Source organism: Xyrauchen texanus, chromosome 40 (genome assembly GCF_025860055.1).
Source record: "Xyrauchen texanus isolate HMW12.3.18 chromosome 40, RBS_HiC_50CHRs, whole genome shotgun sequence".
Taxonomy (NCBI): Eukaryota; Metazoa; Chordata; class Actinopteri; order Cypriniformes; family Catostomidae; genus Xyrauchen; species Xyrauchen texanus.
In genome coordinates, this window is record NC_068315.1 from 11,256,729 (window position 1) to 11,273,409 (window position 16,681).

A 16,681-nucleotide genomic window follows, 5' to 3' on the forward strand; every position below is an offset into this window, starting at 1 on the left:
TCATGTTTAATGTTTTTTTTTTTGTTGTTGTTTTTTGGTTGCCTTTTTCTTTTTGTCTTTTTCTTTTATTCTTCTTTTTCTTTTTTCTTCCCTTCCCTTTTCTTTTTTCTTATTTTGGTTTTCCTGTTCCCTTGTCTTTTTCTTCCTTTTCTCTTTTTTTCTTTTTCTTTTTGCAGTTAATGTAAATGCTGGAATTTGATATAAATAAATCGGTGGTACATACAGTAAAACTCAATTTATTTACAACTAATATTAATATATATGAACCAAACACACCTGTCCACCTCTACGTGCAAAGAGCATTTTTACTTTACTCTAGACCAGGGGTGTGGAACGTCAGGCTAAAGGTCCATATAAGGCCCGTGAGACCATTTTACATGGCCCGCAAGGCCATTTGAAATATAATTTAAACAGCAATAAAATTGCCTTGATTCCATCTGTAAAAAAAATTTATGTAATTTAAAATAATGATTACAAATAATTGAAAGTTATAACAATGCAAAATATTGTATAATAGACCTTTTCATTTTTTTCTTGGTGCCTGAGCAAGTAATGGAATGTGCACATTACTTTCAACCCACAATCAGACATTTCAAGCAATTGTATGACCTGCAAATAATTTTGTCAATACTCAAATGGCTCTTAATAGGAAGAAGGATCCCCACCCCTGCTGTAGACATAGTTTGTTGTTGTTCTGCATACCAAATTGTGTTCATATCTCTGAAGTATCAGATAACAGTACAAGTTGAATTCAGTACTCACTAGTACCATTGTCTTGGACTACTGGAGGATGGAGGAAATGTTTAAACAAAACATGATTGATTAATGGATTAATTTAAAGAAAGAGAGTGAAAACTAAAATCAGTTAGTGCTTAAATGTGCTGAAGTCTTCTTGAGCACTACTAGGCTGTCAAAACATGCAAATAAGGGTGACGGCAGATCATTGAAGGTGTTTCAATTTTGAGTCCTGCGATACACAGGACTGCAGGGCTCCCCAAGCGCTCTGCTAATTGTGAAGATTGCTTTTAAGATCTGAATGTTTTTTGGGGTTTTGTTTTTGCCTTGTTTTTCTTATTGGATAATGAACTGTAAGGAAGTGTTAGATCTTGGCATCGTTTCCGCTGAGGTTTTTGTCAGAGATAGGCAGGGATGAACACTCTGAGGTGTTGTTTTTTACAGATAATTAAAAGGCAAAATTTGTGTTTGGCTGTTTGATCTGGCTGTTAACTTTCTGATTAGAGGCGACATGCTTTAATCAACAGTAATGGGATCATTAACATTTCTAAACTGAATAAAATATGGCAATGTAATGTCATGATTTTCTTTCAGTCCGACACACTGGAGCTTGTGAGTCTGGCAGAGTAAAGTTAGCTGGTGTTAAATAATGTGCAGCATGTGATTAGGAGAAGGTGAGGTGATTATAAGACTAGGCCTCCCACTGCTGCAGCCATGCCAACTTGTGTTTCGCCCTCTATCTCTTTCTTCTTTCTTTCTTTTGCTCTGTTACTCTCTTTCTCTTTTCTTCTTACTTTCTCTTCTCCTCTCTCACACCCCTTCTCCCAATTGATCTAATAAATTCTGGGAAAAGTAACCTTTCAACACTTTATTTTTCTTCCTTCATCTCTCCTTCTCTCTCTATTTTGCTCTTTTACACTCTGCTTCTGCCTTTCTCTTTTCCTCTCTCACTTCCCTTCTCTCAATTTTCAGAGAAAATCTTGCATTCTTCAGCTCAGATGAATTATGGCACAGAGACGTGTATTTTGTATACAAATTCTGTATTTGTATTTCACAAGGCCCCTTTTCATCTGAATCATGACATCATAGCATTGTCAGCCAAAGAATTTGCATTGTACTACTGAAGTACTCACATGTGATCCTGGCACATGCAGTTGTGTTTATTATGACATATGAAGACAAATGTACATGTGTTTTCTTGCTTTCTTTGAATGGCAAAGAAGTGTGGCCCTCTCTGCTCTGAAAGGTACAGAAAAAATGCAGAAAACCAAAGTGGCAGCACATGCATCAATATTAATAAAGTCAACTGACAGTATACCACTTTTTATTAATTTCACTCGGTCACGTTTGGTGCACATTTCAGCTCAGCAAGGGCCTAATCTGCACAAAGAAATCATTTCCTGCTCTGAAAGAATGAAGTGAATGACCGAATGAGGTCCATTTGATGGGTGCGAATTGACCAGACCGGGCGCCGTAGATGTATGGCTCTCCAGTGGCCCATGGAAACTCTGCTTGCTTAACTATGGAAGCTGAAAGTGGTGGGCAGCCAGCACTTTTTATAAGTGAGGCAATCAAGAGCTGCCCCAGACTCTATTAGTTTTCATTTGGATGCTTCAGTAATGCTAGTTGATTAAATGGAAGCAATTTGCTGAGGGAAAACTAACCACCCTACACTTTCCCCTCCCACCCGGTGTCAGCAGTGTTTAGGTCGACTGTAAGGGCTGGTTGGGTTATGTTAGACAAGACTCTGCTAATTTCAGCAACAACATTTAACAGAAACTGCTCTCCTTTTTCTTTCAGTTGTGTGATATCCATTTATGGGTGATTCTAAAATTAGGACCACTTTTAACTATTTGAAATCTTGAAAATTTAACTTTTTAAACTGTTTTATTACTATGTTGAAAATGTATTATTAAGAGTATAGTACCAATTCTAAATGCTGTTTGGATGAGCCACATTCAGACCCATTGTTATGTGCCAATATTAATGTGCCATTTTTGGGCAACCATACAGTCAATAGTTTGGTTAATGATCTATATTTATTGGCGAAATAATCGTTTATTCTGATTTTTATTCTTAACTAATGTAATTATTTACTAAACCCTGGTGTCTTTTATCATATTTGTGTTGCCTCAGTTTTATACTTTTTTTATATGAAGTACTGCTTAAGAACAACTTTTGTTTGGAAATTTTTTTTTTCTCTGAAATCCTTGGTGTGCTGGGAATGACAGCAGTATTGTTTTTTTCCCCCACAATTACAAATCATACACAAATACCAAATCAATTATTAAGTTCTTAGGAAAATGTGCATGGAGGAACTTTCCTAATTTTAACAGTTTATTTTAAGTTTATTTAAAGATAATGGGTTAGAAAATATCCTGTTATGTGTATCCTATCAAAACTCTTAAAAATGAGGTAAAAGTATATAATGTTTAATATCTTAAGCTTTATTTTTTCTTTCTTTCTTTAAAATGGTCATAGATGACATACAGCACATTTTCCCTATAATTAAAGAATGACCATTATCTTTGCTTATCTGTGCTTTCAAACATATAAACCCATTGATACAGAAATAGGTAAATATTGATGGTTCTCGGACCTATCTCTCATCTTTGCTTAAATATGTGCTCATACTGTTGTGTGTCCGAAGTGTATCCTGCCATTAAACCCATTCTCTGGCGTGCCTCGTCCTCCGGTCCACCCTGAGCAACTAAAACAGTCTTCTCTACAAAAGCTCAATCAAAGTGGATTGGAAGTGGTAGGGAAACCTCCTCCCCCCCCAGCTTAAACAAATAGTTCTATTAGTGAACGCTCTCCCTCTGGCGTGGTCATTCATACCCATTAAAACCTGTGTCTTATCACCAAGTAGAAGCCCTCACATCTCCACACACAGCAATCGGCGGTAATCGGCTCTTTAGAAGAGAGTGAGATTTGCTGTGTGTGTGTGTGCTGGGAAAAATAGAGAGAGAAGAGAATGATTAATAGGGAAAGTTGAGTGACCGACTAATAAAGATTTGTCTTAATCAGAAGTGATTTGTCGGAGCAGAAGCGTGGCAGGGTCACGGCTGAGCCAATGAATAAAACAGAGCCCAGCAGTGTGAAAAAAGGCCAGTGAAATGGGGCCTGATTACCCAGCACTCGCACTTGCACAGACAGGCCACGGCCCATACCTTATCTCTCAACGTTTGTCTCATTCACCCCTCTGGAGCATTACATTCTCTCCATTTCCATATCATTCTGTACATCCACTAACTGTCTAGGAATACTTAAGCAAAAAACTTTATTTACTCATCCTCATGTCATTCCAAACCTGTATGCTGTCATTTTTCAGTGGAATTTTCCATACAACAATGGGATTTCAGATTGACCACGGGAGGTGTTTAAAAAGAACAAAAAGAAAAACTATAAAAGCACCATAAAAGTTGTCGATACAACATGCAGGCTTTATTTATTTTTTATCCCCTTTTTCTCCCAATTTGGAATGCCCAATTTCCACTACATACTTAGGTAAACATGGTGACATGGTTACTTACCTCAACCGTGTGGCGGAGGACAAGTCTCGGTTGCCTCCGCGTCTGAGACGTCACTCTGCACATCTTATCACGTGGCTCGCTGTGCATGACGCCGCGGAGACTCGCAACATGTGGAGACTCGTGCTACTCTCCGCGATCCACGTACAACTTGCCACGTGTCCCATTGAGAGCGAGAACCATTAATCGCGACCACAAGGAGGTAACCCCATGTGACTCTACCCTCCCTAGCAACCAGATCAATTTGGTTTGGACCTTGAGTCACTCCGCACACCCTGGATTCGAACTCGCAACTCCAGGGTGGTAGTCAGCGTCAGTACTCGCTGAGCTACCTAGGCCCCCAGTGCATGCTTTATTTAAAGTATATTGAAGCCGTACAAAAACATTGTACAAGTTTGAACAGCATACGGGTGAATAAATAATGACATAATCTTTTAAGTTAGAGGAAAATTATGTCACTTTTATCTCACCCTCATGTTGTCCAAAACCTGTATGAATTTTTCTTCAGTGGAGCACACATTTTTTTGGCAGAATGTTATGGAATGACATTCATATTATTAAAGTGAATGGTGACTGAGACTAAACAATCTGCCTATTGCAGCATTTTTTATGTTCCACAGAAGAACTCATACTGGGCATCATTGTAAAAGATAGTAAAATATGAAAGGATTTTCATTATTGGCTGAGCTTTTCCTTTAAACCCTCACCCATGACATTATTACGCTTTTGACCTAGACCAGGCCCAGATTTGTTTTGGTTTCCTGCTGATTTCATCTTGGTGCATAAAAGGACATTTGTTCGTTTTACAACAGAAAGGATGCTCAAATTTGATGGGATCAGCAGTTGAATAGTGTAAAATAATAACAAGAATAATAAAGGTGCCATCAGCACTTTGCTCCCAGACAGGGGGATAACTGTCTAAAATTAAGAGAAAGGAACTGTGCTTCTGCGTTGGTCTTTGTGTGTGTGTGTCTTTGTGTGGGACATTCTGTGTTGGACCTGCCTTTACTCTTCCCCTGGGCGCTTTTGCTCTCATTTGGCTGTGTCTGTGGATTGTGTCCAGATAGAAGTATGTGTGGTAACCTTCAAAAAGTGGCTGCAACTCTGTAATAAAAAGCAGTCTGGAGCCTGGGAGTGAGCCTGTGTCAGGGCATGTACCCTTTCAGCTCTGGGGACAGACAGAGGGCTTCAGACAACTCGCACTCAAACAGCTGCTGTAAAATTGATGATGTGCCCAATTATACGTGTCTGCTGAGGAGAGGTGGATGGACGGATTGAAGGATGAGGGACCGAGAGGTGGAAACTGCTCCTTCCCCGGTGTGTTCTGCCTCCATCTTGCTGCCAACGGCTGGCGGGAAGAGACGGATGAAAACGAGTGACATTCGGACCTCCGAGATATCCTGAGTGATTTGATGTTCCTGCAGGCCAAACTCAAAGGCAGATGGGCACGGCCAGTCACACAGAAAGGAAAGACAGACAGACAGGGATATGAAAGAAACTTTGACTGCACTAACACAATGTATCAGGAGTGTGAGATGATCAGGAAGTGAAGCAGAAAAGAAGTAGAAGAGAAAACACACAAAAAGACAGCAAGGTGAAAATTTAACATAAGAATAAATAACAGCAAATTGAATTACAGATAAGGACCGAACAAAATGTGTTTAAACTCAACCACTCAGTGCATCTCAGTTTGAATCTGAAATGATCTCTGAAGTAGTACTGGATATCGACAACTTCCTCATGATACAAGACACACTGCTCTGCTATGCATTGCAATATCATAATTGGACTTCAATTGAAACTGCGCCAAATGCACAAGCCAATCAGCTTACAAGTTATCTGGTTAGCATGGCGTATTGCTACTATGTTCACCCAGCAATTCAAACAGCTTCCTAAGTTAGCAAACGTGAAAACAAATGTCAACGTTGAGATGAATGAAGTTCATCCATCCCTTTGCAAAACATATGAACATGAAATATGTTCATGTATTTTGCAGTCACTGAAAAATTTCATTTTCTGATGGCCACAGAGGTAAATCAGAACTTGCAGGCCAAACTGACACACTGCAGTGTTTACATAGAAGTAACAAACGCTTTTACAGTAAAAAAGCTCCCACTTTAATATTTTAAGTAAAAAAATGCATCGTAATATTCACAGTCTGAACAGAGGTCTTGTCAGTAAGTGGTGGTCAGCAAGCAGTAAAAGAGCCTGCATTAAAAACAGCCCATCGGTAATGATTGTGCTGTTAAAGATTTTAGTAATATCCATGTTAAATGGGCTTTGGGGATCTGGATCTTTAACTAGAGTAGGCCTGTGGAAAAGCTTGGCGTCAGGGTCATTTAAATTGTTAATAGGGCCTTAAACGGGTGAAGAATATTTTATATCATTATGAGCACGAAGCCGTGATCTCATGGAGTCTATTTATTTATTTATTTAGGTTTTATTTTTTCCGAACGAATGTCAGCATCCTCATTAAACTGTGTGATAATTCATTAGCACCTCATTGTCGAATAGTAAAGACCTGACCATAATTCATGCTAGGCTACTAATATATATATATATATATATATATATATATATATATATATATATATATATATATATATATTGCATATTGTGACTAAACATGTAATATATATATATATATATATATATATATATATATATATATATATTGCATATTGTGACTAAACATGTAAACGTAATGTGTCTTGGTGTTAATATTTCTGTTTGAGTGTGTTTATTCTTAAGACATGTGCTGGCATTTATATATAAGCAAATAGAACAAGTCTGTAATGCAATTGTTAACATGTCTACAAGCCATAGAAAGACCTTTTTTTTTTCTTTTGGTCTTTTAACGACTACTCTTTCTTGTTGAAGAGGAGAAAAGAGAAATCATATCTTTTTTTCTTTTCTCTTTTCTCCAGCCAAATTCAGCTTCTGGCTGCCTTCATTTCTATCTGCTCAAACCTCTGACACACTCCTGTCCAAGTCTCATTACTCTCAATTATTAAGAGAGAGAAAGACTGGAGACAAAAAAGTCCAATTATATCGACAGAGGCAAACATGGAGCTGTGGAATTGAGGAATGGATAAAGTTCTACTCATTTGTGTACTCACAACTAATCGTCCGAAAGTGTCTGTGTGTGTTTTGGGTGCTTGTACTTAATGGCAACATCAATTTGTCGTCCCACAACTAAGATAAATATTTATCTTTGAGCTCATGCACAGGGGAAATGGAAAATGTCCATAATGTGTTTTACAGTGCGTTGGCCGCAGGAACACAACATTATTTGGTTTTAACAGTTTTTATTCTGTGTTGTCAGTGGCACGGGAAGAGCGGTTTTATGTAGTCGGTTAGCCAGCCCTCCTCTTACTTGATTTTGTTGAAATTATTGTATGTAAATGCTCTATTTTCCCTTATATTTCTTTGCAATTCATTTGCATTCACTCCCCTTTCATTAGCCAAAGCATTATCCTGCGCGAATGGCAACAATCGTTGTTGATGGAGACAGTTGAGCATGTGACCCTCAAAAGGAGACCTTGACTCTGAATATCTTGGTACAAAAAGCGATTACAATTCATCTCAAAGGAGTCAGAGAAATATGAAAATCAGAGATTTATTTTGTACTTCTCAAAAATGTGTATGAACAGCAACCCCTTTGCTCAGCGGTGTAGTGTTTTTACTAAAAGCATGTGTTTATTTATATTTCGTTTCTGGCTGGGCGTAGAACGGCAAATGCTGACAGGAATGTTTCATTTTTGTGCTCGGACCCCTTCATGCCAATGGTCTCATTTATCATCTGAAGTTAAATATAAGTGAGTGTGCCCTCTCTTTATCTGTGTGTGTGTGTGTATTGCAAAGCATGCTGCATTGTTGCCATTGTGGTCGTGTCACATTCATTTGTTTAAAAGCCCTTTTTGTCCCAGACAGAGACAGATAGCAGTGCTTAATTTTCTTTACACAAGATTTCCACTCCCGCGCGACTGCTGTGTGTCTCAGGCTGCAGTTATGATGGTTATTAATATCTCTTTTCAGTCTTTTAATCTGGCCTATCTGTCACATAGCGGTGTGACTGCTCCATCTAATCTCAGTATCCTTCAATCTGTCTCCACTCTGATTGGAAATTAATGAAGGCAAGAGTCACATGTGTTTAGGCATTGGCCCGTGCATCTTGTCTCTTCTCTTTGTGGGTCTGTTCCAAACGTAGTTATCTGCCTATTGCCTACATATGCAGCTGCCTTCTAAAGCTGTTTTTCCTCACTGAGATTGAACCTTATAGGCTATACTTGAGAAGAAACTCTTTTTCGCATGCAAATACACAAGGCGCTCAACTCACACTTAATTCCAAAACAGTTTTGCGTTAGCATGTTGCTACGAAAAGTTGCTAAAAAGTGGGGCACCTTTCTGAAATCGGTGTGATGCCGTTCTAAACATATAAATAGGCATAGCACACATAATTATTGGTATTATAGTCCTTTTTAGATAGATATAAATATTTTTTATAGATGTTTTCAAATTGTGCATTTATTTGTTACATCAGTGATGGTGTTTATTAGGGTTGCCAACTTTTTTATATAATATATAAACAAAATAGAACACGTATGCCATCGTTAACATGTCTACTAGTCAAAGTGAGAATTACAATTTTTTCGCTCTTCTAACAAAAGCTTGATTTAAGCTTGACGTAAATGAAAATTCCCGGTTTAATTCAGTTCAAGCTTAGCATTTGTAGCACAATTTGGATTACCACAGAAAATATTTTCAACTTGTTCCTTGTTTATATATAAAAAAAGAAGAGCAGTTACAGTAGTACACTTATACACAGTTTTAAATGTATTGCCACAATATGTAAACATAATATGTGTTAACATGATGGTAGTGTAATGTCTGTTCTATACAATTTTTGTGTAGATATAACCTTACACTAATAAGGTTAGAAAGCAATTTGATCACACTAAAATCATGTTATCACATATAATGTTTACCTCTTGTGGATGTACTTTTGAAACGATGTGTATTTTAATGTTTATGGACTGTAATTGCATTAGTTTTTTACGAGGGACGAGTACATTTTGTATAGTTTTTTGGTGGTAATCAACATTGCGCAACAAATGTTCTTGATTGAACTTAACTTGTATTGGACCCATAACATTTCAATTTATGCATTTGGCAGACGCTTTTATCCAAAGCGACTTACAGTGCACTTATTACATGGACAGTCCCCCCGGAGCAACCTGGAGTCAAGGTGCCTTGCTCAAGGACACAATGGTGGTGGCTGTGGGGATCGAACCAGCGACCTTCTGATTTACTGTTATGTGCTTTAGCCCATTACGCCATCACCACTCACCATAATATTCCTTTAACTATTATTATCTTTTTCGCCTGCCACCTTGTATTTTTAATTTTTTTACTGTTTGCAGTGCATTGTGGGATTGCATTTTAACGCAAAGGATGCGTTCGATACTTCCGTAGGATTTGTCAGTGATGTCTTTAAAATACTGCTTACATAGACGGCCCACTATTTTATTATTATTATTTTTTGATAGAGTTAGAATCTCTGTTTCTGCTCTGTTATTGTGAGACAGCGTGCAGATGTAGCCCATCTCTTTGTTTTCCTCGAGTATCACGCTGCACACTGACTCTTTGAGAGCTGCACCTGTGTAGCATAATCCAGTCATGAGTGCGTTGTTTACTCATGATTGTTTGGTTTATTTGAAAGCATCGCTTTGATCCATGCAAAGATTTTTCACTTCCTTTTTTTTTTTACCCTCCTCCTCTCCAAACTGCTAATGTGGTTTCTACTTATAGTGAAGAGGTTTTTTCTTTTCTTTTTCTTTTTTCATATTTTGCTGGAGGATGGGACTCGGGAGCTAGGTTGAGATTTTTTGACCCTTGGGATGAGTATATGACAGTGACCATGTATAAGCTTGTCAGATGCCATAAAAAGGATGTTTTTCAAAGTGTGTGCATGTAAGTGGGTTTACATCTGTGACAGATGTGTTTGTAAGCAAGCAGCTGAATATTGCATGTGCTGATCAGGCAGAGCCTGATGAGGCATGCTGGGATATGCAAAACATTTAATATAGCATGTTGTTGAGCAATGGTTTTGGTTGGAGGTCCCCAGACATCAGAGATTTTTACATTCTGTCTGCACAGTTTTAGGAATTATTCATGTGCGTTGATTGGCATGATTAGTTATGCACAGACATTTAGGGTTAGGGGTTTTGAGAAACCCTAAGTGTGAGAAATATTAATAATGATAAGATTTAGGATTCCTCAGTTACCATTGACACTTGCTGCTACTCTTTCACCTGGCGGGTGAAACGGGGCCTGAGCAGGGTTCTACTGTCATATTCACCCTGTTCTTCCTCTTATCTTCCTTTACAGAGCAAGTGGGACAGGAGATCCTCTCCAGCCTGCACAGCGACCGCGAGAAGATCCAGAGGTCCCGAGATCGGGTGAGTTTGCACCGATAAACACACCCAGATTTCTTCTGAGCATATCATCTCCTGAATGCTACACAAACCAAAAAATACACATGCACACACTCATTTTTCTCACTTAGCAATTACTCAGGCTTATATATACTTGATCAGATTTTAGCTCCTTAGGATGACACAAAGTGCCCTAGATCACACGCTTGACTAGAGAACACAAGCATACACAAGTGAACACCAGTTTGCACTCTGAACACAGTGAACCTTTATCCTTCTGCAGATTAGCATAGCTGTACTACTGGAATGATTGATTGAAAGTACAGCACACTTAAAATAATGTTTGACACAGAACACAGTACCAATAAGAAGCCTTTGTAGTTGTCCCATCACATGCAGTGAATTCACACATGATGTTAGACTAAATGGGCATAGCTGGACAGAAACACCTCCTGACAGAACAAATGTGTTTTTGAATCTTCCGGATGCCAAAACCTTGTAACTCTTTCTACATCTACATGTGTGACTGTGTTGGAGGGATATCACTGAGAAGTTTATAGACCCCAGTATATACTGTGTTACACTAGATGTTCACAGCATGTGCTTATTGAATGCTTGTCCTGTAACATATACATGCAGTGGCTCATAAAGTGTTTGCATGTTAAATTTCATTGCATTATAAAAAAATATAAAACCAAGTGGCATCAGATTTATCTCAGAACACTTTTCTTTGCCATTTTTGCAGTTACATTTAAACAATTAGACCCAAGTGTGGATGTATGAGGTCAGTTAATTCATGGAGAGCTCTGCCAAGAGTGTTTGTGCAATCTTCAAAGTGGGCTTTTTCGACTCTTCTTTGCAAGTATCGACTGTCTTTCTGTCCATCATCATCCCTTTTTTCTCACTCACTCCCTCCTTACTTTCACCTTTATTTTGTTTGCTTTCTGCTGCTGCTTCTGTTTGTTTTTACCTTTACAAAACGTATTCCTTCATTCCTTTTCTGTTTGTCCCTGCTCTGTCCCTGGTCAGTCTTTCCATACGTTTCTCTATCTTTCTATCTCTCTTTCTCACACACACACACACACACACACACACACACACACACACACACACACACACACACACACACACACACACACACTTTTTAGCAGACAGGTATAGAGAGCTCATCAGGGGCCTCTCTGATGGCTCCTTATGAAGGATGCTTAAAGATCACAACATGGCAGTTGGGCAGGCAGCTCATTTCAAAGGAAATAAAACATTTCATTTCAAAGGTCTGCTGTCTATTGAGAATAGCTCTCCTCCCTCCTACTGGCCCTCACACTTTAAAGACATTTTGCCGGGCAGGAAAAATGGAGAGAAGAAAAGAAAAGAAAGCTTGATAAAAAGACATTAGATGGAAAGAACTATAAACTGCTTTTCGTGTGAGGGAAATGGCAGATAAAGGAGTTTTTGGAGTGTCTCTTAGTAATCAGTACATTCACTCTTTCTCACAAACACACAGACATCTAGTGGTGTTGGCTAAGGCAAGTATCACTATTACTTGTATCACTATAACTGTACAGGAATGGTACCTCACATCATGTGTCTTGTTGAGAAGAGGTGTACTAATACATTTCTAAGCAATCAGACTTACGATTGTTATTTGGTGGACGATAAATCAACTGAAAAAAATCCCTAGCCAAACCTAGGAACCATATTATCATAGAGACTTGATGATGGGCTCTTTTTCATTAGCCACTAAGAAACCACCTGGCAAAAAACTAGCAATGCCCTGCCAACCACCGTGTACACCCTATAACAACCACATACAGTAGCAAAGCCCTTGCAACCATCCACAAACCGTAGTGGCACTGAGATTTGTGCGGGCAACCACCATTCACGTTTTTGTCAAAAATATGAAAATCTAGTTTTTAAATGTCATCTTGCATGGGTAGTATCGCTTTTTATTGTTGGTGTATGATTGTTATTTGTTGTAAATGTATTTTTCTCTTTGTATTGAGGTTAAGGCCTGCATGACTTTGGTTCTTTTAACTTGATTAATACAGAGATATTTTGGCATTGAATGCCGATGGCCATTTAGTAGGTGGTAACCTGACACTGCTCTAGATCTGCTTTACTTGTAATCTCTTTTGTTGTGGTTCTTTTTTGTGGTTCTGAATTCACGTGAGCTTGATAGACTCTGACCCACTCTGACCCGCTTGCATTGTGATTGGAAGAGAGAGAGGGATTTTGGGAAAAGCAGAGGGGAGCTCTTGTGGGACCGATCCAGTGCTGAGAGAGACATCAGGCAGCTCAGGCTGCTGGTGCTGCCAGAACCCAACCCCGCCTAAAACCACATCTGTCCCTGAGCCTACCATATACACACACGCACATACCCCTGCTGACAGTGAGGACAGAGTCAGAGGCTTTCTCATAGAGGCCAGCCAGAATCACGTTACTGTGGCTTCACTTCCATAGCAATGTCAGCATTCCTATACGCACACACACACACACACACACACACACACACACACACCTTCAGATGGATGGCTTTTGCTTTATATGCGTCGCCCTATGTGAGCCATATACTATAACAATTCTAAAACATATGTGCATTTTAAAGAGATAGAGTGTTCAGGAAATTCAGGAAATTAATTACGCACTGAATGAAAAACAATTAATTTATATGCAATAGAACTTAGTCAAAATAGAGGCCATATTTAATTTGATGTAAATGAAAAGAAGGCTGTACAGAAGTACAGTTTATTCAACATGTCAGACTGTCTGAAGTTCACAGATTGCGTCTTATTTTCACAACCCATGTTGTTCTGAGATTTTGTTTATGGGAAATTTTGTGAAAAGGCATGATTGTATGGTTTAGTCATCAATTCCCATGTGCAAAACAGAGTGGCATATCGAAAGAACTGTATCACAGCCTCATTTTCATTTGTGCCAATTGAAATTCTCTAGCCAAGGTTTATAGACATGCTAGGAAATATCTATTATCAATCCCTAATATTTTCCCTGATAGCACAAATATAACTTGGTCTCTCCCTCTACCATGTGTTCATTATTATTAGTGCTCATAACATTGACATTCTCTTTTCCTTCTCTCTCTCTCTTTCTTCTCCTCCACAGCTGAGAGAGACAGATGCTAACCTGGGCAAGAGCTCTCGCATCCTGACCGGCATGCTGAGAAGGTAAGCGGAAGGTATGGACCGTTTCTACTGCCCTTTCTATGGATGTGTTTGACAACGGCCCCATACCATCCTGCGCATGAACTATCAAGTTAATATGATCTTAATAGTATTTTATTTTTATTGTGAGTATAACAAAATATATAGTTATGTTAAATAGTTAGTGCTGCTCTCTTTGTGAGTGCAATCTCTAATTCTTATCCAGTAATCATAATCCATTGGTAAAGTCATGCAAATTGGCTTATGGTAAAATGTGTTAAACAGAGCTGAGAGTACTTCACTCTTGGTTGCTATACATGATCAAATTAGCCAAATATATTCAAGTCTTAATGTTTATTTAAACTCTTTCAGAATGCATTCATAATGAGGATAAGCAAATAAACAGACATTCAAAGGGGCAGGGCTGTGTACAATTTTGTGAATGGCATGCATTCGACTTCTACGGAAATCTGCAAAGCTTTCTTTGGAGTTTTGCTGGTGCAGATTCTGTGCGGGCCAAATCATTTCAACTTTATGTCAGGTCATCTGCCCTAAAGTAGCTCTAGCGTTCCTCCCACTATTCTCTGTCCCTATGTAGTATCACCTTTAAATAGCAGAACTCATTATCTCGTCAAGTTGAAGAGATATTGTCTTTTTCCCTGTGTGGTAGATGTGAGATAACTTAAGCAATGCACTCTGCTTCTCTCTTTCTATTCCACTTACTCTTGTTTTCTCTACCAGCCTCATATCTCGCTCTGCCTCACTCACACACAGACACACACACAAACATACTCAATTCAGTTTAACGTCTGTCAGATCTCCATTTTATAAAGTGCTTTTGCACCCTTTCCTGAACCGTGATGACAAGGTTTTGTTTCTTTTTTCTTTTTTTTGATTAAGAGTAATATGTAAATGACACCAGCTAAATTTAAAACCGCAGGGCCAGGAAGGAAGTGGCAATTGAAATAGATGCTTCAGTGGCTGTAGACAATCAGGACGTGTGTGGCGAGTGCGAGTGAGGAGGAGAGAGACAGAAAGAGAGAGAGTGGGATGCCAGGGACACAGACTGTAACCAATATTTCTGCATATGTCTCCATTTTGTCAAGTCTCATTAGAGGGGCCGCGGCCGCCCGGTGTCACAGTAGCTGTCCAGAAATCATTCATCATTCTCTGTTCCCTCCCTCCCTCTGTCTCTCTCTTATTCCATCCTGCCCTGCCGCTAAGTAAATAACACACACTTATTTCAATATTATCATATTAATGTTAAAGTTCAGCTGTCACCTAATGGGAAGACTAAATCAGACGTAGCATTTAAGAAATGGAGTGCTGCAGTGAGGCCGGCTCAAATCAGGATTTATGAGCTTTTTCCATGCATGCCGTCTCCCTTCATCCTGCTGGCTTTCTGCATGAAGGCCCACCGCACCCCTGTTCTTACTGTCTGCCTAGTAAAGGCCTTCTCTCCCTCCCTTTCTCTTTCTTTTATTTGTTTTTTCCCTTTCTGCTTGAAAAACAAGTAAATACAGTAATATAATTTTCCTGCATATTAAATCTACATAGCAGCTCAAAAGCCATTTACAATCTGTAAAGTAAGAAAGACAGCAAATAGATGTTTTTGGTTGTTTGTGTTCCTTTTTTCCTGATGGGTTCTGTGCGTCTGTCTCACTTTATCAATTTTCCTCACTTTCATTTAATTGTATGCTTGCTTAGCCTTTGGGCATTTGATTAATATCACAATTTATTATTATTAGTGTTTGCTAAGGGTTAGAACAAACCCCAAACCCTACGTATTATATTTCCCTCACCGTTTGTGCTACAGTCATGAATGATACCTCAAATTGTGTGGCTTGTTGAGGAGAGTTGTGCTATTACTATTCTACTTGATCAGACATGACGATACCTTGAAGGAGTAAACAACCTGGTGTCATAGTGAAAATGTGACTCAACTATATACGTTTTTGCAAAACCTGTTATACATGTCTCCAGGTACAATTCTCTGCAGTTTCCAGGAGATATGAACACTAGAGGCGAGACAGCAACTGTGTGTTTTATTCACTTTCACTTAAATCATGACTTTAATGGCTGAATGTGACTTTATAAATACTTATTTTTCTCTCCATTAATCAGGCCCTGCTACTTTATGATATCCACACACTTATACTCAAACACAATGTTTGAAAAACAATACATTTTAAGGTTTGCATTACAGACTCACCTACATATATACGATTATTCCACTATGAATCGCTTGCGTGGTAACTCACCTGAGAGGGCGTTGGACTTAGAAGCTGTGTCTCGTTTGGATGGCTGCATGCTAGCTAGAACTCGTCCTTTGAAGGCTGCAGTATACCAAGTGTCCTCCTTTAAACAAGCCTCATTTAAATGAGACGGCCTTTGTAGGACAAATAGAAACAGAACTTATCATGGTTGCTATGACAGCAAGTCACACTTTAACAAGTGTGAGGACTTTCAGTGAGAAGGGAACAAAGTATCTTTGGAAGGGAATGTATGAGGTACATTTTAGGAGAGTTATACCGGTAATGATGTTCAGAGAAAAGAAAATAAATTTTACAGGTGTACTTTGTCTATAATGCTTTATTTTAATGATATATTACTATTATTATACATTTTATATACTCTGCACCCATCTACTGAGGTATTTCAACTTGTGAATTAACATTACCTGCATTTGAAAATCAGTTTTACAGGAATTGTTTTTTTTTTTAGACATTTCCGTTGACACAAAGAATTGTGGGATGTGAGTGCCCATGAAGGATACACATCATACATCCTCCGAATTCCCGTGAAAGAAGGTCACATTCGA

At 38.7% G+C, this 16,681-nt stretch overlaps 1 protein-coding gene across 4 annotated transcripts in view; it reads left to right on the plus strand.

Moving 5' to 3' along the window:
- The window catches only part of LOC127633861 (vesicle transport through interaction with t-SNAREs homolog 1A-like), a 164,658-nt gene that overhangs the window by 72,765 nt on the left and 75,212 nt on the right, over positions 1-16,681 (plus strand). For 2 of the 4 annotated variants that reach the window (XM_052113219.1, XM_052113220.1), the window contains 2 exons: positions 10,656-10,726; positions 13,823-13,895. In XM_052113219.1, the coding sequence (XP_051969179.1) occupies positions 10,656-10,726; positions 13,823-13,888 (137 nt within the window). In that variant the 3' untranslated portion in view covers positions 13,889-13,895. The remainder of the gene's footprint in view (positions 1-10,655; positions 10,727-13,822; positions 13,896-16,681) is intronic. The other 2 variants (XM_052113217.1, XM_052113218.1) reach the window with 1 other exon arrangement.